Source organism: Nerophis ophidion, linkage group LG19 (assembly GCF_033978795.1).
Source record: "Nerophis ophidion isolate RoL-2023_Sa linkage group LG19, RoL_Noph_v1.0, whole genome shotgun sequence".
In the NCBI taxonomy this organism is placed as follows: domain Eukaryota; kingdom Metazoa; phylum Chordata; class Actinopteri; order Syngnathiformes; family Syngnathidae; genus Nerophis; species Nerophis ophidion.
The window spans coordinates 8,030,172-8,055,018 of NC_084629.1; the positions used below are offsets into that span (position 1 = coordinate 8,030,172).

A 24,847-nucleotide genomic window follows, 5' to 3' on the forward strand; every position below is an offset into this window, starting at 1 on the left:
AAAATACGGTATAATTATCATCATTATTATCTTTATAAGTTAATACAAATACCTGCTATGTATTTGAATTGAGAGACATACAATCACACTTGCTGGTTACAATACTTTAACAGCATTATCTGATATTGCAGAATTTGCGCTGTGGCAAGCGTACGATATTCCAGCAGCTTTGAGGACAAAGGATTCCACCCACCATTGTTGTGAACGTGGTCCTCCAGCATCTCGTTCTTCAGGATGCCACAGAGCTCCGACAGAGTTTCCAGGTGGATGATGTGAATGATCAGAGGCCGCAGAACATCGTACAAAGACAAACACAGCTTCTCCAGCAGCTCACTGTGGCAAAGATGACATGAAACCCAAATTAAATGCTTTGTTCCAGGTAATTCTGAAGCTTCACGGTGTTAATCCTAAAATACTAATTTACTAAAAGTACATTTTGTATTTTGGCAGGCAACCATTTCCTTTCATAGAGAGCTATGTCATCATGCAATTTTTTTAAATGTTCAACCGTCACACGTAATTTAGTGATCGGCATCAATGTATGGTAATAGTGATCAATAAGTTAAACGACAGTCGTACGAATAAGAAATATATATATTTTTTAATATCTATTTAAAAAGAATACACTTTTAATAAGAGTCCCATTTGCGCCAGACACAGCCTTATTCAATGCAAGCCAATACATCGCACTTGTTACAGTATACCATATTTGTGTTATGTAATCAGTGTCAACAGGCGCCAGCTAACTGGATACATATGATTGGGCTTTTCCCATCTCTGAGCAGGTATGGGAAAACATGTTTAAAACTTTGTCTGTGTCCTTGGGGAAAGGCTTGAACTAAATCCTCTAAGTCAGGGATGTCCAAAGTGCGGCCCTGGGGGCCATTTGGGGCCCGCAGGTAATTTTTTACGCCCCCATGGCACATTCTGAAAATATGATTAAATAAAATATGTTGCATGCACCTGGGGATAGGTTGATTGGCAACACTAAAATTGGCCCTAGTGTGTTTGTTGTCTGTCTGTCTGTGTTGGCCTTGTGATGAAGTGGCGACTTGTCCAGGATGTACGCCGCCTTCCGCGCGATTGTAGCTGAGATAGGCTCCAGCGCCCCCCGTGACCCCGGGGGGAATAAGCGGTAGAAAATGGATGGATGGATGTTGCATATTTTGCGTTTGCCGTATAAAAAACCAAGCTGTTTTTTTTTGTTTTTTTTAAAGGAGGGCCAAAACAAACAAACGAAAAACATAAACATCAATAACACTTACAATTGACAAAGAGATCTGAAGTTTATCTCGAGACTATTGTGTTCAAATTAAACAGTAAAAAATGTATAATTTATTGTTTAACACTTTTGTGATAATCCTGTTGGACCCCAAATAAATTTTGTGTGATTTTTTTTTTAAATGTCATTGCTAAAAAAAAAAAAACTAAGAATTAATATCAATGTTATGAGTTTTTGAGCTTTTTAAGGCTGCAATTATATAATCTAAAATATTCCACATTTTATTAAGTGAAAATATTGAATATTTTGTGGGGGTTTTTCCACAAAAAACAGGGTTTTCTTTGACAATAGCATACAACTTATATCTTTAAAAACATCGTATTGACAGATAGACCTAATGTGGATCTAGAGATTTAAACCTTGAATATTAACGAAAATAATACTGAATAATGACACATTTTTAATATTTTTTTGACCAAAACCCTTTGGGGTCCCCGGGATCAAGCCTGAGTGGAGGCTTGAATGTATATTTGTTATACATATATTGTATTGGTTTTTGAAATAAAAAACATCAAAATGGCCCCCACTTGCTTAATGTTTTAGGGGGCGGCCCTCAGTGGAAAAAGTTTGGACACCCCTGCTCTAAGTGAACTATTTTGGGTAGCACCTCAGTTATCTACCCTTAACAAATGCAAATAGAATATTGTAGCATCCACTACTTTGTTGGCTTGAAGATGCATTGTGCTAAATCAGCAGCTCCTCCTTGCCACAACTGCTGCTTTAAAGATGTGCTTAACTTTTTCAAGTTTAGGCTGACATGTTGTTCAGCACAGTTTAAAGAACTCTGGGGTGCTTTTATGAAATATGTAGAAAAGACCTGTATTTAAATTAACCCCGTTTGAAACACGATTGAAATGTGGGTGGTTGATGAGCCTTTTGTGTGCGTGTTAGTTGTTGTATCTCTCTGGGGCAATTCAGGAATGCATCTGTCTGTGGTTTTATGTTGAAATATGTCTTATTGTCCTTTCTAATTTATTTATTTATTTATTATACTTTTTTGTTATACTTGTTTGGGGGAAAAGGGGAAATTAAAGTATTTTTGACTATTCCTGTCAATTGTATGTCTAAAAACCCAATAAGGAAATATTTAAAAGAAAAAAATACACTTACTTGGATCAATGGATGGATTTTCTTTTGAGAAAAAAAACAGGTCTTAAAAAGAGAGGTTGTCTTATACTAAAAGGTTAATATGCTATAGGACTGCGGCTATTGATTATTTTAGTAATCAAGGAATCTATTGATTAGTTTGTTCGAGTAATCGGATAGAACATACTTTATAGCCTAAATGAATACAGTACTTTAGGGACGGTTGTTCTGTTTAACGCTCATTCTTCTTTGTAGAAACATCAATATTGAAGTTGCACTCATGCGCGCACTACTGCACTGACCTTGCGGCTGTCAATGTATTCAAATTTCCAGGCACTCCATACGATCAAGATTTTATCAATTTGTTTTATTGTAGTTAAACTCAAATGTTTATTGAAGTTACAGGATATACATTTAAGCTTTCACCGAATGGAATTAATCGATTAATTGTTTCTCTTTGGGGTAAATTCTTCAATCAATCAATGAATATTTATTTATATAGCCCTAAATCACAAATGTCTCAAAGGACTGTACAAACCACAACGACATCCTCGGAAGAACACGCATAAGGGCAAGGAAAACTCACGCCCAGTGGGCAAGGAGAATTCACACCCAGTGGGAGAATGATGGGGGTTCACGGTGGCAGAGGGGTTAGTGCATCTGCCTCACAATACGAAGTTCCTGCAGTCCTGGGTTCAAATCCAGGCTCGGGATCTTTCTGTTCCCTCCGGGTACTCCGGCTTCCTCCCACTTCCAAAGACATGCACCTGGGGATAGGTTGATTGGCAACACTAAATTGGCCCTAGTGTGTGAATGTGAGTGTGAATGTTGTCTATCTGTGTTGGCCCTGCGATGAGATGGCGACTTGTCCAGGGTGTACCCTGCCTTCCGCCCGATTGTAGCTGAGACAGGCGCCAGGGAATAAGCGGTAGAAAGATGGATGGATGGATGGATGGATGGATGGGACAATGATGACTATGAGAAACCTTGGAGAGGACCCCCCCCCCCTCTAGGGGACCGAAAGTAATGGATGTTGAGTGGGTCTTTAGATCATAGGTGTCACGCTGAAGGACCAGTAGCCAGCTCTGGCCTACTGCATCACTTTATATTGCCGGAAAAAGCCTAGAAATCATGTGCCTCATTACAACTTCATCTTTCTTGCTAAATGTATTTGTTTTCCATTTTGACAGAAAAAAAATGTACTGCATGTTTCATCAGCTTTAATATTATCAATTCATGCAACTACATATTCTAAGTATTTTTTTTTTTTTTTATATATAAATGTTTTTTTCATATCCGCTTGTCACCTTGATTTGTGATGTCGAAGCAAGTCATCCATCAATTTGTGAGTAAAATAAATATAATATGCATGGGATAATTGTGTAATACTATAATGAGGCATTTATAAAATTATATTCATATTAACTCACTTTTATAAGCAGAAGGCAACCATATATTTGAAGTGGCTTGCAACAAAAATAACTTTGACACCCCCTACTTTAGATGCTCACCGAGCTGAGTCTAACGTCATGTAAGACTGCAATTCAAACTCCAGGATTTTGTGCCTGTTTAGAAGTAGATTTTTAACCGGGGGCACGGCTCAATGGAAGGCACTACTCACTCTAGTTTGGGCGTGAACTTGGTGAAGAACTCATTGTAAAGCTGATGTTCATCCTGGCACACATGCACCATAAAGGCACAGCCACTGCGGACCTGTACAAAAAGCCAACGGTTTGAATCCCCGCCAAAAAATTATGAAAGTCAGCAAGCTGGGAGCCATGTGCACAGACTCAAATATTACAGGAAATATGCTTGGGTAGGGTGCATATCGATGCATTCTAGCCCGACATGAAGTATCACTTGACTACTTTTAAAAAGGGCAGCTGTGCTGTGTGCTTGTTCATGCCTCACCAGGGCGCAGTGGTCTTTAATATTTTGCTGAGTCAAATCCGTGATGGTGGAAGTAATGCTGGGACTGAGAAGCTGCTCTCTCTGGTCAAGGTAACACTGATGGATTTCATCCAACAGGTGATGGTATCTGCACGAGCACATATTATAAAGAGACGATTTACGTCACTAAATGGAAATAGTGGTAAGAACTCACTCTGGAATCTTTTCCGCCCGCTGTTCTATCTGTTCTATTAGAGACTGGAAGACAAATATGAACAGAATTATACAGTGCTAACATGCAATTGTTTGTTTTTATAAAAAAACAAATACTCACTCTAACTTTGGGTGCAGCTGCTCTAAATCTAACGTAGTAAAGTGTAAAGGCATTGTCAGCGTTTGCCAAACCCATTGGATCCTGGGGAAGACGAACAGGAACTATTATTGACTTTAAGACCAAGAACAACTACACTCGGCAACTGTGTTGTGGTGTCTTACCCTTTTAGTCAAGACGCTTGTGAGGTTCTGCATAGTGTTTACAATGTGCACCTTCATGAAATGCATGGCTTTGGAAAGACACTGTTTAAACTTGGCCAGATAAATGGGGTAGTCTTTGAAGTTGGGCTGAAAAAAAATGAGTCAATCCATTTAGATATATACCAATAAACAATACCCCATGCAGCTCTTGAATTTGATCTCAGAATTTACAATTTCTTAGTAAGTGTTTTTCTACTGCTTTTTTTCCATCCATTCAAGTAAGCTTGAAATGAGATTACTACAAAAACAAAGGGAGTACTCACATGTGAAGAAACATAATCAATACAGTCATCTAATTTAGACAGCATTGGTATAAAGCCTTCACTATTCACAGACAAGGATGGAGAGTTGAGTTTCTGTAACAAAGAGAAAAAGAAAATTAAGTATGTGCTGTCACATCTTCAACAGTACGGTAATACATCACTGGGAGTGTTGTATCCATAAATACACTGGGTGGTGAAAACAAATATACAACGAAAACAAAATATAGTAAAATATAACCAACATAATAAAAACTAATAATATTATTATCATCATTACTATATTTCAAAAAGAAAAGTAAACATGCCAACCGTGTTTATATGTTCCAGCTCATTGAAATATGACAGTTTCTGCTGTATGCTCTCTGCAAGGTCGACAAGCTCCGCCTACAAGAAAAACAAAGTTAACAAAATATAAATTAATTTACAGATAATGTTCCAACTATAGCCAGGCTTTTTATTGACGTACATCCCAATGGTTAACAAAATATAAACAAATTTACAGCAAATGTAATTATAGCGCTGCTGTTTATTTACCTACACCCCAGGGAAACTGCTGATTGCAAGGAGGCGATAATTGGAGCCAGTCTTTAATTTTCATTGTGAAACCTCATTATACATTACAACTCTTAGGAATGATGTTGTGTGCATAGGAAAGTGGAAATTAAATCATAGCTCTCTTGGACCACATGATTCTGATGCTCATTTATTAACAAGTATATTGCACAACACAGCAGCAACAGAAACAATTTTATATGTAGTAAGTACAAAACTGCTCAGTCAGCATTATTAACGTGGATGAGCAAAAGTGGGAAAAATGTTCGATTGTGAGTCGATATAGTGTACTTTGCAATATTGATTTGCAAAACAAAAATAACAGGGATTTATCAGCATTACCACCCAATTATCTGTGGGCCATGAAGACACAGTAATAGAAGCCATCATAACTTTGGTTGCTAAAGATTTACACCGGCTTTGAGGGCTCGTTCAGGTGCTCAAAGCTAACCGCACGGAATGATCACACAACGTATAACATCTAACTGAAACTGTTATTTGTATCCATTGTATTTGTATTTGTGAGTCTTGGAAAATAGCCACTCTCCTTGAAAAAAAAAAAAAATGGCAATAGTAATCCAAGAGACAAGTGGTACTTATGTTTACAAATTTCCATGCAGATAGCACTGTCATCAAGTGTGTCTAGCTTTTACAATATAAATAATGTCTCAACTGAATGACTACGCTAACAAAATAAAAGTCCAAAAAGAATGGCTTACATTATATAAGCCATTTTTCACACTGTTATTATTTTAAAACTTCTAAAAAGAATACTTTAATGCAACTTGCAGTGACAGAATGTTGCAGTGCACGACGCAGACTTTAAAGAAATTGTCCTGAGTTGTTCACAGTGAAGAGAAAAAACAAAGTAAATTCGTATTTTGGAACGGATTTGAGACATTTTCAATATTTAAGAGCAGATCAAATCAAATCTATTCCTGGGCCGATAAATTTTGCTTGATGATATATTGACCTACAAATAATTGCCGATAAACAATATTATTGACATTATTTTTATTTTTATTATTTTACGACAATATTATCCATTGACGTAATTATAATAAATAATAATGCATGTACATTCTTTCGAATACAAGAGACTTGTATTTGTCATATATTTTAACACTGTAATTGAAATAAAATATTTTAAATCTTCATTAAATTAAACAAACAATGATACAATATATTTAGTTTGTTAGCAAAATTTTGCACATTAATAAAAATTACAACCATAAAAGCAATAAAATATGTCGGGAGTGGACCTTAATACTCACAACCTAAACAATAATAAAATGGCTAATTAAAGTATTGACCAAGAAAGTTGCACTTCAATATTGAACACGAAGGCAGATTAGAGTTGCACATTATTGGCAATCCAGTTAGAATCGTTTTTAAAAAAACGTGCAAAGTAACAATACAAACACCACATAAAGTAAAAGCAGATGTATTAACAGGTCATATTAGGGCGGGACGATATGACAAAAAAAAATGATCACGGTTATGTTTTTTTATATAATCCGATCTCGATAAACATTACTTTTTTTTTTTTTTTTAATTAAAAGCGGCTTGGATTATACAGAGTACTGCATCTCTGTTTACTACTGCGATATCTTGTAACAGACATTTCTGCCATGTTTGATAGAGGTAATATACAAACCCCGTTTCCATGAGTTGGGCAATTGTTAGATGTAAATATAAACGGAATAAATGATTTGCAAATCATTTTCAACACATATTCAGTTGAATATTCGACAAAGAAAACATATTTGATGTTCAGACTGATTAACTTTTTTTTATTTTGCAAAGAATCCATCCATCCATCCATTTTCTACCGCTTATTCCCTTTCGGGGTCGCTGGCGCCTATCTCAGCTACAATCAGGCGGAAGGCGGTGTACACCCTGGACAAGTCGCCACCTCATCGCAGGGCCAACACAGATAGACAAACAACACTCACACTCACATTCACACACTAGGGCCAATTTTGTGTTGCCAATCAACCTATCCCCAGGTGCATGTCTTTGGAGGTGGGAGGAAGCCGGAGTACCCGGAGGGAACCCACGCATTCACGGGGAGAACATGCAAACTCCACACAGAAAGATCCCGAGCCTGGATTTGAACCCAGGACTGCAGGACCTTCGTATTGTGAGGCAGACACACTAACCCCTCTGCCACCGTGAAGCATCAGTAACTTTAGAATTTGATGCCAGCAACACAAGACAAAACAGTTGGAAAGGTGGCAATAAATACAGATAAAGTTGAGGAATGCTCATCAAACAGTTATTTGGAACATCCCACAGGTGTGCAGGCTAATTGGGAACAGGTGGGTGCCATGATTGGGTATAAAAACAGTTTCCCAAAAAATGCTCAGTCTTTCACAAGAAAGGATGGGGCGAGGTACACCCCTTTGTCCACAACCGCGTGAGCAAATAGTCAAACAGTTTAGGAACAACTTTGTCAAAGTGCAATTGCAAGAAATTTAGGGATTTCAATATCTATAGTCCATAATATCATTAAAAGGTTCAGAGAATCTGGAGAAATCACTCCACGTTAGCGGCATGGCCGGAAACCAACATTGAATGACCGTGACCTTCGATCCCTCAGACGGCACTGTATCAAAAACTGACATCAATCTCTAAAGGATATCACCACATGGGCTCAGGAACACTTCAGAAAACCACTGTCACTAAATACAGTTTGTCGCGATGCAAAGCCAAAGCCATTTATCAAAAACATCCAGAAACGCCGCCGGCCTCTCTGGGCCCGAGATCATCTAAGATGGACTGATGCTAAGTGGAAAAGTGTTCTGTGGTCTGGCGAGTCCACATTTCAAACTGTTTTTGGAAATATTCGACATCGTGTCATCAGTACCAAAGGCGAAGCGAACCATCCAGATTGTTATCGACGCAAAGTTCAAAAGCCAGCATCTGTGATGGTATGGTTGTGCATGAGTGTCCAAAGCATGGGTAACTTACACATCTGTGAAGGCACCAATAATGCAGAAAGGTACATACAGGTTTTGGAACAACATATGCGGCCATCTAAGCGCTGTCTTTTTATGGATGCACCTGCTTATTTCCGCAAGACAATGCCAAGCCACATTCAGCACATGTTACAACAGCGTGGCTTCGTAAAAAAAAAAGAGTGCAGGTACTTTCCTGGCCCGCCTGGAGTCCAGACCTGTATCCCATCGAAAATGTGTGGCGCATTATGAAGCGTAAAATACGACAGCGGAGACCATGGACTGTTGAACGACTGAAGCTCGACATAAAACAAGAATGGGAAAGAATTCCACTTTCAAAGCTTCAACAATTAGTTTCCTCAGTTCTCAAACGTTTATTGATTGTTGTTAAAAGAAAAGGTGATGTAACACAGTGGTGAACATGCCCTTTCCCAACTACTTTGGCACGTGTTGCAGCCATGAAATTCTAAGTTATTTATTATATGCAAAAAAAATCAAGTTTATGAGTTTGAACATCAAGTCTTTGTAGTGTATTCAATTGAATATGGGTTGAAAAGGATTTGCAAATCATTGTATTCCATTTATATTTACATCTAACACAATTTCCCAACTCATATGGAAACGGGGTTTGTAATATCGCTGGTATGCCTAATCAATCACTTAACTCAAAATAAATAAATAAATAAATACACACACACACACACAACCGCACACACACACATATATATATATATATATATATGAAATATAACAAAATCCACTGTTAAACGCAGAACCACGGAAATTGACAAACCACGGAAATTGACAAAAATGGGAGTAAAATGCTGTCATTGTGAGGACGAACATTTGTTTGGGAAAATAATGCATTCGGGGCCACTCATAGATCCCCTCAACACGCAACCGCCCCGTCCTTAATAATGTTGCAGTGGTCTCTTGAAACAATGACTAAACTAGGAAGCTAAAACTTGTAAGAACAATCAATGCACCCACAACACATCCCATATCCCATCTGCTTACTTTGTTGTGACCTACATCATCGATTTAAGATCAACTTACAAAAACGACAGTAGAGGTGGGAATCTTTGGGCACTTCACGATTTGATTACGATTACAATTCAGGAGCTACGATTTGATTAGAATCGATTATTGATGCATCTAAAATGTATATACTGTATGTTGATGAGGTTAACATTTATTTTTGTTTCAGTGAATAAGTGTTAATCACTTGCAACTTTAAAATACAGTGCATTTGTAATAAGAATCAGTTAAATTAAATCCCACATTTATTAAATTAAATGGAAATGTGTGCATAACTGGAACATAAGTGCCCTAAAATAAAGCAACTAGTCGAATCTCTCGGTGAGTTGGCTCGCTGCAGTCAGCTAAACTGTCTACATTACTTTATTTACAATAAATAGATTGATTATCGTTGTTTACTAATCAAATTTATAAGAGTCTATGTTGGAATTGCAACGCATCTAAAAGCCAATATTTCTTTTTTTTTTTTTTTCAATAAAAATCGATTATTTTCCCCAACTTTACAAGACAGCATTCGCAACTTGGCAGGCTCTCTCTCTCTCTTTTTATTTTTAAACAGCCTACGGTCCCCTCCACGCGTCAAGTTGAGAACAGCAGCACACTTCCCCCTGCACAATAACAGTGCGATGCGCCACATCCGGTCTGACTACGATAGCAAATGAAAAGGTTTCAAAAAAGTACTTTACACAAGCATAATGAACTTTAGAAAAGCACTTCTGTGTACATTTACACAATTATTATGCTTTGATCAAAAATACTGGTAAAAATTGTCCAAAGATGTACTGCACCAATGAATGTGAGAGATTTTGCACTTAATTAGCAAACATTTTATCAATTTGTATTCGACACAAAAAGCACACACTCCATGGTGGTAAAATAAGTGTAAAAGGTAAAAAAAATTGAACTAAAAATAATCAAAATGTAAAAACTGAATTTCATTGTTTTTTTATATTGCTATTATTATTTAAATGTGTTGTTTTTCCTATAATTTTACTTGTTGTTCATTCGTAACCAATTTATATCGGTTTTTTAAACAATATTTAAAGTTGAGTTTTGGTGGTACAATTAATACTTGTGTTTTCAAATTAATGAAAAATTGTGTAATTAATCGTGATTACAATATCAATCGAAATAATCGTGAAGACTATTTCTGCCATAATCGTCCAGCCCTACAGCAGAGTTTTTTAGTATACATCATATCGGAAGTGTTGAATCTTTCTCGACGCAAAGAAAATGCCTGATGAAAAACATGTGTGTTATAAAACACTGTGAGTGATGAACACAAACATGACATGACAACATGACACATGTCTGTCAAAGGTTTGCAGCACTTTTAGAAATGCTAGTTTTTCAATAGTATAAAATGGCAGCATGTCTTTAACGATGTATTTAACCACAATTTTCTATGAGTGCACACTATTTTGCACTGTTGTTTGCACTGACCTGGCTTGTTCATCAAACGCAAAGTGAGTGTGTTTCAAGTAGGCGAGCAGGTTTGTTGTATTCCCACACATTCAGCAAACTGGCTGAATGTGTTGATACGCTCATGTTGTTATAAACGTTTAAGCTGAATTTGGTTTTGTGATCATTTTGTTCATGTTAGCTGCTACCTGATATATAGTAGAACTGTGTGATGGTAGCGAGCCAGTGGCCTCGACTCTGTACAAAGAGTCAAAAACACTTAACAAGGACAAGAGAATTCACCCTCTTCTTTTCATTCCGCCATGGCACAAACATTGCACAGCTGCTGAAAGCAACAATGAGCATGAATGCTCTTATGGCATGCATATAGCGATTTATTGACCCTGGAAAACTTACCTAGTTGATTGTTATTTATAGTCAGTTAATTGATTAATCGGGGCTTCACGGTGGCAGAGGGGTTAGTGTGTCTGCCTCACAATACGAAGGTCCTGCAGTCCTGGGTTCAAATCCAGGCTCGGGATCTTTCTGTGTGGAGTTTGCATGTTCTCCCCGTGAATGCGTGGGTTCCCTCCGGGTACTCCGGCTTCCTCCCACTTCCAAAGACATGCACCTGGGGATAGGTTGATTGGCAACACTAAATTGGCCCTAGTGTATGAATGTTGTCTGTCTATCTGTGTTGGCCCTGTGATGAGGTAGCGACTTGTCCAGGGTGTACCCCGCCTTCCGCCCGATTGTAGCTGAGATAGGCGCCAGCGCCCCCCGCGACCCCGAAAGGGAATAAGCGGTAGAAAATGGATGGATGGATGGATGATTAATCAAATATCGGCCCTGGCTTAACCAAATCCAGTCGTAATTATTCAGTATATAACCTTTAGTATCGAAAATAAAGCTATTTGCAAAATTGGCCATGATACCTAGCCATACTGATAAGTGTATCACACTGGTTTTTGAGGTGAATAGCTTAATCAACATTTAAAAGCACAAGCAAGGCTAAAAAAAAGCTTCTGAATGCTGACTACTAATGACACTTCATATGCAGCATACCGCCCGAACTATTAATGCCAATGTTTTTTTGTCCAGACAAATATTTGCTTTTGTGGTGCACACACACGGTAACTATAGAAGACTGCGGATTATCAGGTTGAGCGTTTACGGTACGTGCTTTTTCAGTGGTTCAACATTCAAGGAACATTTAAATCAACCAATAGTATTTTTGCTGAGCTAGACATTTACTGACAATGAACAGGAGATCTTACTTGTTCCTTTAAAAGTTGTTCGCAAGCCTCATGTAACGTGCCCGTCTTGTTGGACACAAAGAGGTACTGTTTTTGAAGGGAGTCCAGCTGCTCCAGAGCTGCGCTAACATCTTTCAGAATGGCATCACAATGTTCCTGGTAGCAGAAGAGATCACACCTAGTTTGCCTGCAATTGAAAGAGAAATGAACACAAGGTTTAAAGTAGCTGCCAACTGCATGTGTTGCAAACATTGACAGGAATAGTGAGTGAGTGAGTGAATTATATTTATATAGCGCTTTTCTCTTGTGACTCAAAGCACTTTTACATAGTGAAACCCAATATCTAAGTTACATTTTAAACCAGTGTGGGTGGCACTAGGAGCAGGTGGGTAAAGTGTCTTGCCCAATGACACAACAACAGTGATTAGGATGGCAGAAGCGGGGATCGAACCTGGAACCCTCAAATTGCTGGCACGGCCGCTCTACCAACCGAACTAATTCGCCCATAGTTTAAGATGTGTTTGTCTTCATGGATATGCAGAATATATGCCGATTATCAGAACGCCCACAATACTGGGAGGAGAAAATGCAAATGTAATTATTCTGACAGTTTGATTTATCAAGAATAAAACTCAATTGTGAATGTTATTATGTCTTTAGTTAGCATGTGCAAACTGACAGTTACACACGGCTGTGACAAAGGAGCCAATAGCAGAGCAGCTCCGAGTCCAGACTATTGTTTTTGAGCTTGTCAATGTTAACATATATGGACTGTTGAAAAAGTATATATCAGACATATTGCCTAATTGCCAATATAATATTATAATTTCGTAGCTGCTGGATGATTTAAAATATGGGTGTCAAACTCAGATCCGCGGGCCATAACTGGCCCGCCATGTAATTTCATTTGGCCCTTGAGGCAATATCAAATTAACATTACAGCTGGCCCGACAGTTTTATACAGATGTGGCTCCACTGTAACACCACAATTTCTCACGCTTGCCAACGCTCCCGATTTTTTCAGGGAGATTCCTGAAGTTCATGCCCCTCCCGAAAATCTCCCGGGGCAAGCATTCTCCCGATTTCCATCCAGAAAACAATATTGGGGGCGTGCCTTAAAGGCACTGCCTTTAGCGTTCTCTACAACCTGTCATCACGTCCACTTTTCCTCCATACAAACAACATGCCGGCCCACTCGCCTAATATATTTACGGCTTTTACACACACATAAGTGAATGCTGCGTATATTTGGTCAACAGCCATACAGGTCACACTGAGGGTGGCCGTATAAACAACTTTAACACTGTTACAAATATGCGCCACACTGTGAACCCACACCAAAAAAGAATGACAAACACATTTCGGGAGAACATGTGCACCGTAACGCAACATAAACACAACAGAACAAATACCCAGAACCCGTTGCAGCACTAACTCCTCCGGGACGCTACAATAATTTTTTGATATTTACCTCAGAAGGCTGCAAATAGAAAAGAGGCATTCAATTTTTATTTACATTTTATTTGATATGCCATTTATATTTTTTCATTATTATTTGAAACTCGATTTTGCATGTCACTATAAAGTTATATAAGCCTTGGTTGTTCAATATTTAATGCAAACTTGTTTGGGTCTCTATTAAAAGGTACATTTTTTCAACCTTGGCCTGCGGCTTTGTTCAGTTTTAAATGTTGGCCCTCTCTTTATTTGAGTTTGACACCACTGATTTAAAAGGCTGATTAAAGCAAATTAATCTGATGCATTTTTGTGTCTGTGGTTTTTATGTTTTCATGGAGTTTGTTTTTTTTGTATAGAAGATATATTAACACGTCTCCTATGCGAAAACAACTTCTTGCCATATGCATTTTTTTTTTCACATTCGCAGTTAGTGCCGCAGCCTTTATAATTAGGGTTACTACATGAAAAAAAATTCAAGTAATAGAATGTATGAACGGATTTGTAAATCCTATTTATTATTTGCGCATTATTAACTAGCGATGCACCAAAACAGTGGCCTCCAGAAAAACTTTCATCACTGAAACAGCATTGCCGAAACCGGATGTTGTGATGATGTAAGTGATACGCACGGGATTATCTTGACTGGAGCCAGCATGTCTGTAATGAGGACGTTCTTTAATACATCCGAGATATACCTGCGGACTGCGACCTACAAAAATGTGCAACGTGCAAATATTAAAAGGTCAGTGGCGGCTTTTAAGGACAGAAATAGGATATTGGAGCATCAGGGCCAAGCAAGTGTGATGTCAGTGAGGCTCTTTGCAGCTCTCGCTGTTCGTTATGAACATCAAGCGACAAAACTAAAGGGCCTCCAAACACGAGCACAGTCTCTATTTGTTGCTAGTCGTTTTTAATAAAGAAACCGTCACTAAAAGGATTAGGCAAGTCTATAGAAAGTTTAAAAATTCTCAACAAAGTTCAATGTACAATAAGCAGTAACAATTGAAAAACAGCGCAAAACGATAAGAAAAAATATGTTAACACTATTTAATAATAACTCAGGTTTGTTATTAAATGTATGTATTTCAAATGTTTAAACTTTTTAAAGAAAATATCTGCATCACCACAGATTATGCAAATTATATGATGTCATGTTGATCGTGCCTATAGCCACAGATTTGTTGGCAATCTGTAGGAATTCCTAAGCAATGTAGATAGCATTAAATGTTTACGCACCTGTACTTTGCACTCTCCTCCTGATCCATGTTGGCTTGTAACTTGGCAAACCAGGCAAAGAACTGCAACAAGAAATGGGGAACGTTACTGTTTGTGGAGTCTCCAGCTTCCTTTACAGCTATAATCTGAATTGTGCATGGATTGATACAGCGCATTCAGGAAGTATTCACACCGCTTCACTTTTTCCACATGTTGTTGTGTTACAGCCTTATTCCAAAATGGAATGAATTCATTTATGCCTCTAAAATTCCAGAGATTTTTGCAAATTTGTTAAAAAAAAAAACAACTAAGAAATCACAAGTACCGTACATAAATTTTGACAGCCTTTGCCATTAAGCTCAAAAGTAAGATCTGGTGCATCCTGTTTTAACTGATCATCCTTGAGATGTTCCTACAGCCTAAATGGAGTCTACCTGTGGTAAAGTTGATTGGACAGGCAGACGCCTGTCTATATATAGGTCCCACAGAAGGGCCCTAGGCAGTGAGGTGACCAAGAACCATATGGTCACTCTGTCAGAGCTACAGGATTCCTCTGTGCAGGAGAGCCTTACAGAACAACAACCAACTCTGCAGCAATCTACCAATAATGCCTGTATGATAAGGGCCCAGATAGAAGCAATTCCTTAGTAAAAACATACGGCCATCTGCCTGGAGTTTGACAAAATGCACTTGATAGACTCTCAGACCGAGAGAAACAAAATCATCTGGTCTGATGAGACAAAGATTTAACTCTTTGGCGTGAATGCCAGGCATCATGTTTGGAGGAAAAAAGTGTTGTCCCAATACCAATATTTTGGTACCAGTACTAAAATTATTTTGATACTTTTAGGTACTTTTCCAAATAAAGGGGACCGCAAAAAATTGCAATATTGGCTTTTTTTAATAAAAAATCTTAGTATTCATGTTTCTTATTGCAAGTTTGTCCTTACATAAAATAGGGAACATACCAGACAACTTATATTACAGTAGTAAGTAAGCAAACACAGACTCCGAATTAGTCTGCTGACATATGTAGCAACATATTGTGTCATTTATCCTTCTGTTATTTTGTCAACATTATTAAGGACAAGTGGTGGAAAATGAATTATCAATTGGAAATCGGGAGAGATTCGGGAGAATGGTTTCCCCGGGATATTTCCGGGAGGGGAACTGAAATTCAGGAGTCTCCCGGAAAAATCGTGAGGGTTGGCAAGTATGATTATTACATTTTAACAAAAGTGTAGACAGAACATGTAAAAAGACAAGGGAAACAGATATTAATCAGAATCCGAAATAAATCAGAATCAGAAATACCTTATTAATCCCTTTGATACACTAGTGATTTAGGGCTATAAAAATAATCATTGATTTATTGATTGATTGTCCTTAATAATGTTGACAAAATAATAGAATGATAAATGACACGATATACTACTGCACACATGAGCAGACTAATTCAAACCCCGGCCGAGTCATACCAAAGACTATAAAAATGGGACCCATTACCTCCCTGCTTGGCACTCAGCATCAAGGGTTGGAATTGGGGGTTGAATCACTAAAAATTATTCCTGAGCGCGGCTACCGCTGCTGCCCACTGCTCCCCTCACCACCCAGGGGGTGATCAAGGGCGATGTGTCAAATGCAGAGAAAGATTTTGCCACACCTAGTGTGTGTGTGAGACAATCATTGGTACTTTAACTTTAATTTGGGGTCTTTGTTTGTTTACTTACTACTGAAAGAGAAGTTTCCTTGTATGTTCATTATTTATTTAAGGATTAAATTACAATAACAAATATATATTTTAATGTACCCTAAGATTTTTGTAGAAATACAGCCAATAATGCATTTTTTTTGTGTTCCCCTTTATTTATAAAAGTACCGAAAAGTATTGAAATAATTCTTTCAAAACCCCTCTAAAACAAAACCTCCAGGCAACTTCGACCCTTTACCAATACCCTCCTCCATTCACATCCCATCTCCCCGGATTGTGTATAACCTAATGTAAATAATCAAATGTACTTCTAATGTATTTACTCGTTCTTATGCTATCTGAACTCACTATGTTCTCTGCTCGCTGTACATATCCTGCTAAGTAAGATCGACACTGTTTCAATGTCCATTTCACTGTTGATGCAATTGTTGATGAGTGAAGTACTGATATCAACCATAACTCCTTATCCTACCCCCCGGATTGTAAATAATGTAAATAATTCAAAGTATATACTATGATGATTAACCTGTGTGATGACTGTATTATGCTGATAGTATATATATATATTGTACCATGAATTGATTAACGTGGACCCCGACTTAAACAAGTTGAAAAACTTATTGGGGTGTTACCATTTAGTGGTCAATTGTACGGAATATGTACTGTACTGTGCAATCTACTAATAAAAGTATCAATCAATCAATCAATCCGGTACCAAAAATATTGGGATCGGGACAACATTAATACAATGTGTATTAGTCTTCAGTAATGCGGCGATGTATAGATACATTGTGGTGAAGAAGGAGTTGAACCGAAAGGCAAAGCTTTTAATTTATCGGTCGAATCTACGTTCCCATCCTCACCTATGGTCATGCGCTTTGGGTTTTGACCGAAAGGACAAGATCACGGGTACAAGCGGCTGAAATGAGCTTCCTCCGCCAGGTGGTGGGTCTCTCCCTTAGAGAAAGGGTGAGAACCTCTGCCATCCGGGAGGAACTCAAAATAAAGCCATTGGCCCTCCACATCGAGAGGAGCCAGATGAGGTGGTTGGGGCATTTAGTCAGGATACCACCCGAACGCCTCCCAAGGGAGGTGTTTCGGGCACGTCCGACCGGTAGGAGGCCACAGGGAAGACCCAGGACACGTTGGGAAGACTATCTCTCCCGGCTGGCCTGGGAACGCCTCGGGATCCCCTGGACGAAATGGCTGGGGAGAGGCAAGTGTGGGCTTCCCTGCTTAGGCTGCTGCCCCCGCGACCCGACCTCGGATAAGCGGAAGAAGGTGGATGGATGAACTAATACGATGTTTGATCACCTGCTGTGCCGTTTCTACTCGGTCGTTCTCCATATGGAGCATCTGGAAACCTTTGAGCAGGACGTCTTCCGTTGACTCGGGCACAGTGGCGGTGAAAGGCGGCTGCAGAGAGCGAGATGACAGACTGCCCAGGTCCTCGATGGGTAACTGCAAAACAACACTCTCTTTTACTAAACAAAACATTCACTTACAAATGAAGGGCGTACAGCGGGGGTCAGCAACCCATGGCTCTAGAGCCGCATGCGGCTTTTTAGCACCGTCCTAGTGGCTCTCTGGAGCTTTTTCAAAAATGTATGAAAAATGGAAAAAGATGAGGGGAAAAAAATATATTTTTTGTTTTAGTTTAGTTTCTGTCGGAGGGCAAACATGACACAATTAATTGATTGATTGATACTTTTATTAGTAGATTGCACAGTTCAGTACATATTCCGTACAATTGACCACTAAATGGTAACACCCGAAAAAGTTTTTCAACTTGTTTAAGTCGGGGTCCACATTAAAACCTCTGTAAACACTGTTTACATTAAACATGCTTCACTGATTCGAGTATTTGGTGAGCGCGTTTTGTCCTACAAATTTTGGCAGTCCTTGAACTCACCCTAATTTGTTTACATCAGGGGTGTCAAACTCAAATACAGAGTGGCCCAAAATTTTAAACTGAATAAAGCCGCGGGCAAAGGTTGAACAAATTAACCTTTTAATAGGGACCCAAACAAGTTTTGCATTGAATATTGAACAAGCAAGGCTTATATAACTTTATAGCGACATGTAAAATTGAGTTTCAAATAATAATAACAATATTTAAAAAATATCAATGGCATATCAAATAAAATTTAAATACAAATTGAATGCCTCTTTTCTATTTGCAGCCTTCTGAGGTAAATATCCAAATAAACTTTTTCCACAGGACAATAATAAATTTGAAAGTAAAATAACAATAAGGAATGAATCAAACATTCAACCCTTGAAGTAGCAAGAGAAAGTAGTGAATAAAACGTTATTTATTGCTCAGTTTGTTACACTGATTTGCTTAAACAACGCTTATATAACCTAATAGTGCAAAATCAACTTTCAAAAAACAAACGAAAAACATCACAGAAATAAAATTTTAATAAAAAATGTAATGCCTCTTTTCTATTTGCCGCCTTCTGATGTAAATATCAACATTAACTTTTTCCACTAGCTAATACATTTGAAAATAAAATAATGAGGTGGTCGGGGTTGGGGGGTGGCAGGGTTTGGTGGTAACGAGGGTGGATATTGTAGCGTCCCGGAAGAGTTAGTGCTGCAAGGGGTTCTGGGTATTTGTTCTGTTGTGTTCATGTCATGTTTCGGTGTGGTTGTTCTCCCGAATTGTGTTTGTCATTCTTGTTTGGTGTGGCGCGTATTTGTAACAGTGTTAAAGTTGTTTATACGGCCACCCTCAGTGTGACCTGTATGGTTGTTGATCTAATATGCCTTGCATTCACTTGTGTGTGAGTGTCTGTGTGTACAAGCCGCATATATTATGTGTCTTGTCCGACATGCTGTATGTATAGAGGAAAAGCGGACGTAGCGTCAGGTTGTGGAGAACGCCAAAGGCAGTGCCTTTAAGGCACGACCCCAATATTGTTGTTCAGGGAGAAATTCGGGAGAATGGTTGCCCTGGTAGATCTTCGGGAGGGGCACTGAACTTCGGTAGTCTCCCGGGAAAATCAGGAGGGTTGGCAAGTATGAGTATAAGCGGTGAATGCGGTGTTACAGCGGCACTGTAGCTGTATAATCCTGGCGGGCCAGCTCTAATGTTAATTTAATATTGCCTCAAGGGCCAAATGAAATTACACGGCGGGCCAGAGTTTGACATGTATAACTTTCTCCGACCTTCTAAGACGTGTTTTATGCCACTTCTTTTTCTGTCTCATTTTGTCCACCAAACTTTTAACGTTGTGCATGAATGCACAAAGGTGAGTTTTGTTGACGTTATTGACTTGTGTGGAGTGCTAATCAGACATGTTTGGTCCCTGAACGACTGCAAGCTAATCGATGCTAACATGCTATTTAGGCTAGGTATATGTACACATTGCATCATTATGCCTCATTTGTAGCTATATTTGAGCTCATTTGGTTTACTTTAAGTCCTCTTTATTCAATTTATTCCTCATGACACACTATCTGTATGTAATAGGGCTTTTATTTTTTTCTGCGGCTCCAGAAATATTTGTTTTTGTATTTTTGGTCCAATATGGCTCTTTTAACATTTTAGGTTGCCGACCCCTGGCGTACAGATTAAAACGCACCACTTTTATGGAATATCAACTTCAATAAATGACTTAAGAGTTGCTTTAGCACACTTGAATGTTAGTGTAAAAGTAAGTTAGCAACATTGCTAGCACGCTAGCTGCAGCTCACCTCGGAGGGGATAGCAAGCGCCTCAGCGGCGGTTCGTATCTCCAACACAGAGTCCGTTTGCCTCTCCGTGAGCGGAGCCATGGCGTCCGGGCGGAAGTCCCACTGTGACAGCTTCTCGCGGGTTTCTTTATCTGACTGCTCTGTGGACGCCATCGTCAGCTTAAACGTCAGCAGCGACTCGAACAGGAAGTCACTTCCCGTTCCGGGATGGTGGCGGTAGGCGGGGTTTAGTCAAATTTTGGCGCATGCGCAATAAATCCTCCTATTATATTTAATTTTTACCTCTTACAACCAGAAAACTGTGATGCTGTGCTCCAAGTTTGGACTATTAACGCAACTTGTGTGAGCTCATGACTTTACACATTGCTACATATATATATTTTGCATTTTACTGGAATTGTTTTATTGAGGGCTTCACGGTGGCAGAGGGGTTAGTGCGTCTGCCTCACAATACGAAGGTCCTGAGTAGTCAGGGTTCAATCCCAGGCTCGGGATCTTTCTGTGTGGAATTTGCATGTTCTCCCCGTGAATGCGTGGGTTCCCTCCGGGTACTCCGGCTTCCTCCCACTTCCAAAGACATGCACCTGGGGATAGGTTGATTGGAAACACTAAATTGGCCCTAGTGTGTGAATGTTGTCCGTCTATCTGTATTGGCCCTGTGATGAGGTGGTGACTTTGCCCACATTTGAGGTCCTCTCCAAGGTTTCTCATAGTCATCATTGTCACTGGCGTCCCACTGGGTGTGAGTTTTCCTTGCCCTTATGTGGGTTCTTCCGAGGATGTCGTAGTAGGAGTGGTTTGTACAGTCCTTTGAGACATTTGTGATTTAGGGCTATATAAATAAACATTGATTGATGTGGACTAACAAACCAAAAAAAAAAAAAAATTGTCACTATCATCCATTATCATATGTTATACTTGTTCTAAAATTGTCATGTATCCATAACATCTTTTGTTGAAACTCAGACTATATTACCAACATATACAACCAGCATATACAGGTGCTGTTCATATTATTAGAATAAATAAATGATAAATGGGTTGTACTTGTACAACGCTTTTCTACCTTCAAGGTACTCAAAGCGCTTTAGACACTACTTCCACATTTACCCATTCACACACACATTCACACACTGATGGAGGGAGCTGCCATGCAAGGCGCTAACCAGCACCCATCAGAAGCAAGGGTGAAGTGTCTTGCTCAGGACTAGGTGGGTACTAGGTGGGGATTGAACCAGGGAACCCTCGGGTTGCGCACGACCACTCTCCCACTTTGCCACGCATGGATGGATGGATGTTTTATTGAGTTTAAAACCCCCTGGCTCCGTTTTGTACTGTTGCTATTCACATGTTTGTTTGTAAATGTTGATGATTCCATCCATTTCCTACCGCTTTTTTGATTGATTGATTGAAACTTTTATTAGTAGATTGCACAGTTCAGTACATATTCCGTACAATTGACCACTAAATGGTAACACCCGAATAAGTTTTTCAACTTGTTTAAGTCAGGGTCCATGTTAATCAATTCATGGTACAAATATCAGCATATCAGCATAATACAGTCATCACACAGGTTAATCATCATAGTATATACATTTAATTATTTACATTATTTACAATCCGGGGGGTGGGATGAGGAGCTTTGGTTGATATCAGTACTACAGTCATCAACAATGGCATCAACAGAGAAAAGGACATTGAAACAGTGTAGGTCTTATTTAGTAGGATATGTACAGCGAGCAGAGAACATAGCGAGTTCAGATAGCATAAGAACAAGTATATACATTAGCAGTGCATTTGATTATTTACATTAGGTTATTTACAATCCAGTGTCGCGGGGGCTGCTGGAGCCTATCTCAGCTGCATTTGGCCGGAATGCAGTATACACCCTGGACAAGTCGCGATGTCATCGCAGGGCCAACACAGATAGACAGACAACATTCACACTGACATTCACACACTAGGGCCAATTTTAGTGTTGCCAATCAACCTATCCCCAGGTGCATAAAATAAAGATTTATATAAAAAATAAATACAAATTTTAAAGCGTTTTTTGTTACTAATATTTTGATATTGTTATGCACTCCACGTGCACACTACTGCAAGCACATCAATAAATCAATGTTTACTTATATAGCTCTAAATCACGAGTGTCTCAAAGGGCTGCACAAGCCACAACGGCATCCTCATCTCAGATCCCACACCAGGGCAAGGAAAAATTCAACAACCCAATGGGATAACAATGAGAAACCTTGGAGAGGACAGCAGATGTCACCTTCCTGGGCGACCGGTGCAATGAACGTCGAGTGCATTATACTGTAAGAATACTTATTAAAACCTCCCGACACTGTTAATCAAAACCAAAATATTTTGTTTGTTTGTTTGTTTTTTTATAATTATACTGGGATCAGTAACACACTAGCATGTCCAAAGTCAGGCGCAGTGGCCATTTGCAGCCTGCAGATTCCTTTTCTGAATGCATTTATTATGTTGTTAATTGATGGCCTCACAAAGGGCTCTACCTGCAAATATACAGAGTCTGTTTTCACCCAGAGATAGTCCACATGAACTCAGGGGTGTCCTGAAATTCAAACATAACATGATGAATTCCACATTCGAGGCTCAAACATTATCCATAGCGGAGTGAAAATGTGGGACAATGTGAGCAGAGAAATTAAACTGTCTTTTTGCCCTAAGATTGTTCAACCTTGCGGTAAAAAATGTGTTGTTTGGGAAACTATGAAAAAACATGACTAGTTGTTTGGACTATCTCAACTGTGGGACACAGGTGCAAAATAACTCACTGTGGAATAAGGGACATAACACACCAGACAAGGCTTCAGAAGACGAAAGATAGCCAGGCAAGATGGGGCTAATCTCATGGGGTTTAGTCAAATATCGCGCATGCGCATACACAATAAATCCTCCTCCCTAATATATTCAATTTTTACTTCTTACAACCAAAAAGCTGTGAAAACTGTGATGCTGTAGTCCAAATTTGGACTATTTACGCAACTTGTGTGAGCTCATGACTTTACACATTGCTACATATATATATTTTGCATTCTACTGCCGTTGTCTTATTGAGTTTACAACCCCCTGGAGCTGTTTGGTACTGTTGTTGTTTATATGTTTGTTTTCAAATGTTGATGATTATCCATCCATCCATTTTCTACTGCGTGTCCCTTTTGTGGTGGTGGGGGATGCTGGCGCCTATCTCAGCTACAATTGGGCGGAAGGCGGGTATCACCCTGGACAAGTCGCCACGTCATTGCAGGGCCAATATAGATAGACAGACAACATTCACACTCACATTCGCACACTAGGGCCAATTTTAGTGTTGCCAATCAACCTATCCCCAGGTGCATAAAATAACGATTTATATGAAAAAATAAATACACATTTTACAGGGGTTTTTTTTTTTACTGATATTTTGATAGTGTTATACACTCCATGTGTACTCTACTGCAAGCACATCAATCAATCAATGTTTACCTATGTAGCGCTACATTACGAGTGTCTCAAAGGGCTGCACAAGCCACTACGATATCCTCGGCTCAGATCCCACATCAGGGCAAGAAAAAAACTCAACCCAATGGGATAACAATAAGAAACCTTCAAGGGGACCGCATATGTGGGGACCCCGGTGCAATTGACGTCGAGTGGATCTAGCATAATATTGTGAGAATACTTATTAATACCTCTCTGACACTGTTAATAAAAACCTTAGCATTTTGTTTGTTTGTTTTTTAATAATTATGCTATGGTCAGTAACACACTAGTATGTCCAAAGTCAGGTGCAGTATTTATTATGTTGTTTATTATGTACAGAGTCTGTTTTCACCCAGAGATGGTCCGCATGAACTCAGGGGTGTCCTGAAATTCAAACATATCATGATAAATTCCACATTCAAGGCTCAAACGTTATCCATAGCGGAGTGAAAATGTGGGACAATGTGAGCAGGGAAATAAAACTGTCTTCTCGCCTAAGAGTGTTCAACCTTGCGGTAAAAAAATGTGTTGTTGGGAAACTATCAAAAACATGACTAGTTGTTTGGACTATCTCAACTGTGGGACACAGGTGCAAAATAACTCACTGTGGAATCAGGGACATAACACACCAGACAAGGCTTCAGAAGACGAAAGATACCCAGGCAAAATGGAGCTAATCTCATGGTCGCTCAATGTTATTGACAAAGTGTTTTTCAGCAGGCGACCTGTCCTGATGGGACCTTTGGTCGGCTACATGATGGATGACTGGAACAAGAAGAAACATGAATTGGACATCATGCTGATCCGCCTCCGCTTGAGATGGTCTCCTGTGGACGGGACTCTCGCTGCTGTCTTGGATCCGCTTTGAACTGAACTCTCGCGGCTGTGTTGGAGCCACTATGGATTAAACTTTCACAGTATCATGTTAGACCCGCTCGACATCCATTGCTTTCGGTCCCCTAGAGGGGGGGGGGGGGGATGCCCACATTTGAGGTCCTCTCCAAGGT

At 39.2% G+C, this 24,847-nt stretch overlaps 1 protein-coding gene across 2 annotated transcripts in view; it reads right to left on the reverse strand.

The window, feature by feature from the left end:
- The window catches only part of cog3 (component of oligomeric golgi complex 3), a 34,290-nt gene extending 13,730 nt beyond the window's left edge, over positions 1-20,560 (reverse strand). For both annotated transcript variants that reach the window (XM_061879071.1, XM_061879070.1), the window contains exons 1-12: positions 20,349-20,560; positions 17,961-18,107; positions 14,957-15,018; positions 12,284-12,449; positions 5,365-5,439; positions 5,056-5,148; positions 4,754-4,879; positions 4,593-4,673; positions 4,473-4,516; positions 4,280-4,406; positions 3,990-4,081; positions 194-333 (exon numbers count right to left, since the gene is read on the reverse strand). In XM_061879071.1, the coding sequence (XP_061735055.1) occupies positions 194-333; positions 3,990-4,081; positions 4,280-4,406; positions 4,473-4,516; positions 4,593-4,673; positions 4,754-4,879; positions 5,056-5,148; positions 5,365-5,439; positions 12,284-12,449; positions 14,957-15,018; positions 17,961-18,107; positions 20,349-20,501 (1,306 nt within the window). In that variant the 5' untranslated portion in view covers positions 20,502-20,560. The remainder of the gene's footprint in view (positions 1-193; positions 334-3,989; positions 4,082-4,279; positions 4,407-4,472; positions 4,517-4,592; positions 4,674-4,753; positions 4,880-5,055; positions 5,149-5,364; positions 5,440-12,283; positions 12,450-14,956; positions 15,019-17,960; positions 18,108-20,348) is intronic.
- Positions 20,561-24,847: the final 4,287 nt, after the last annotated feature.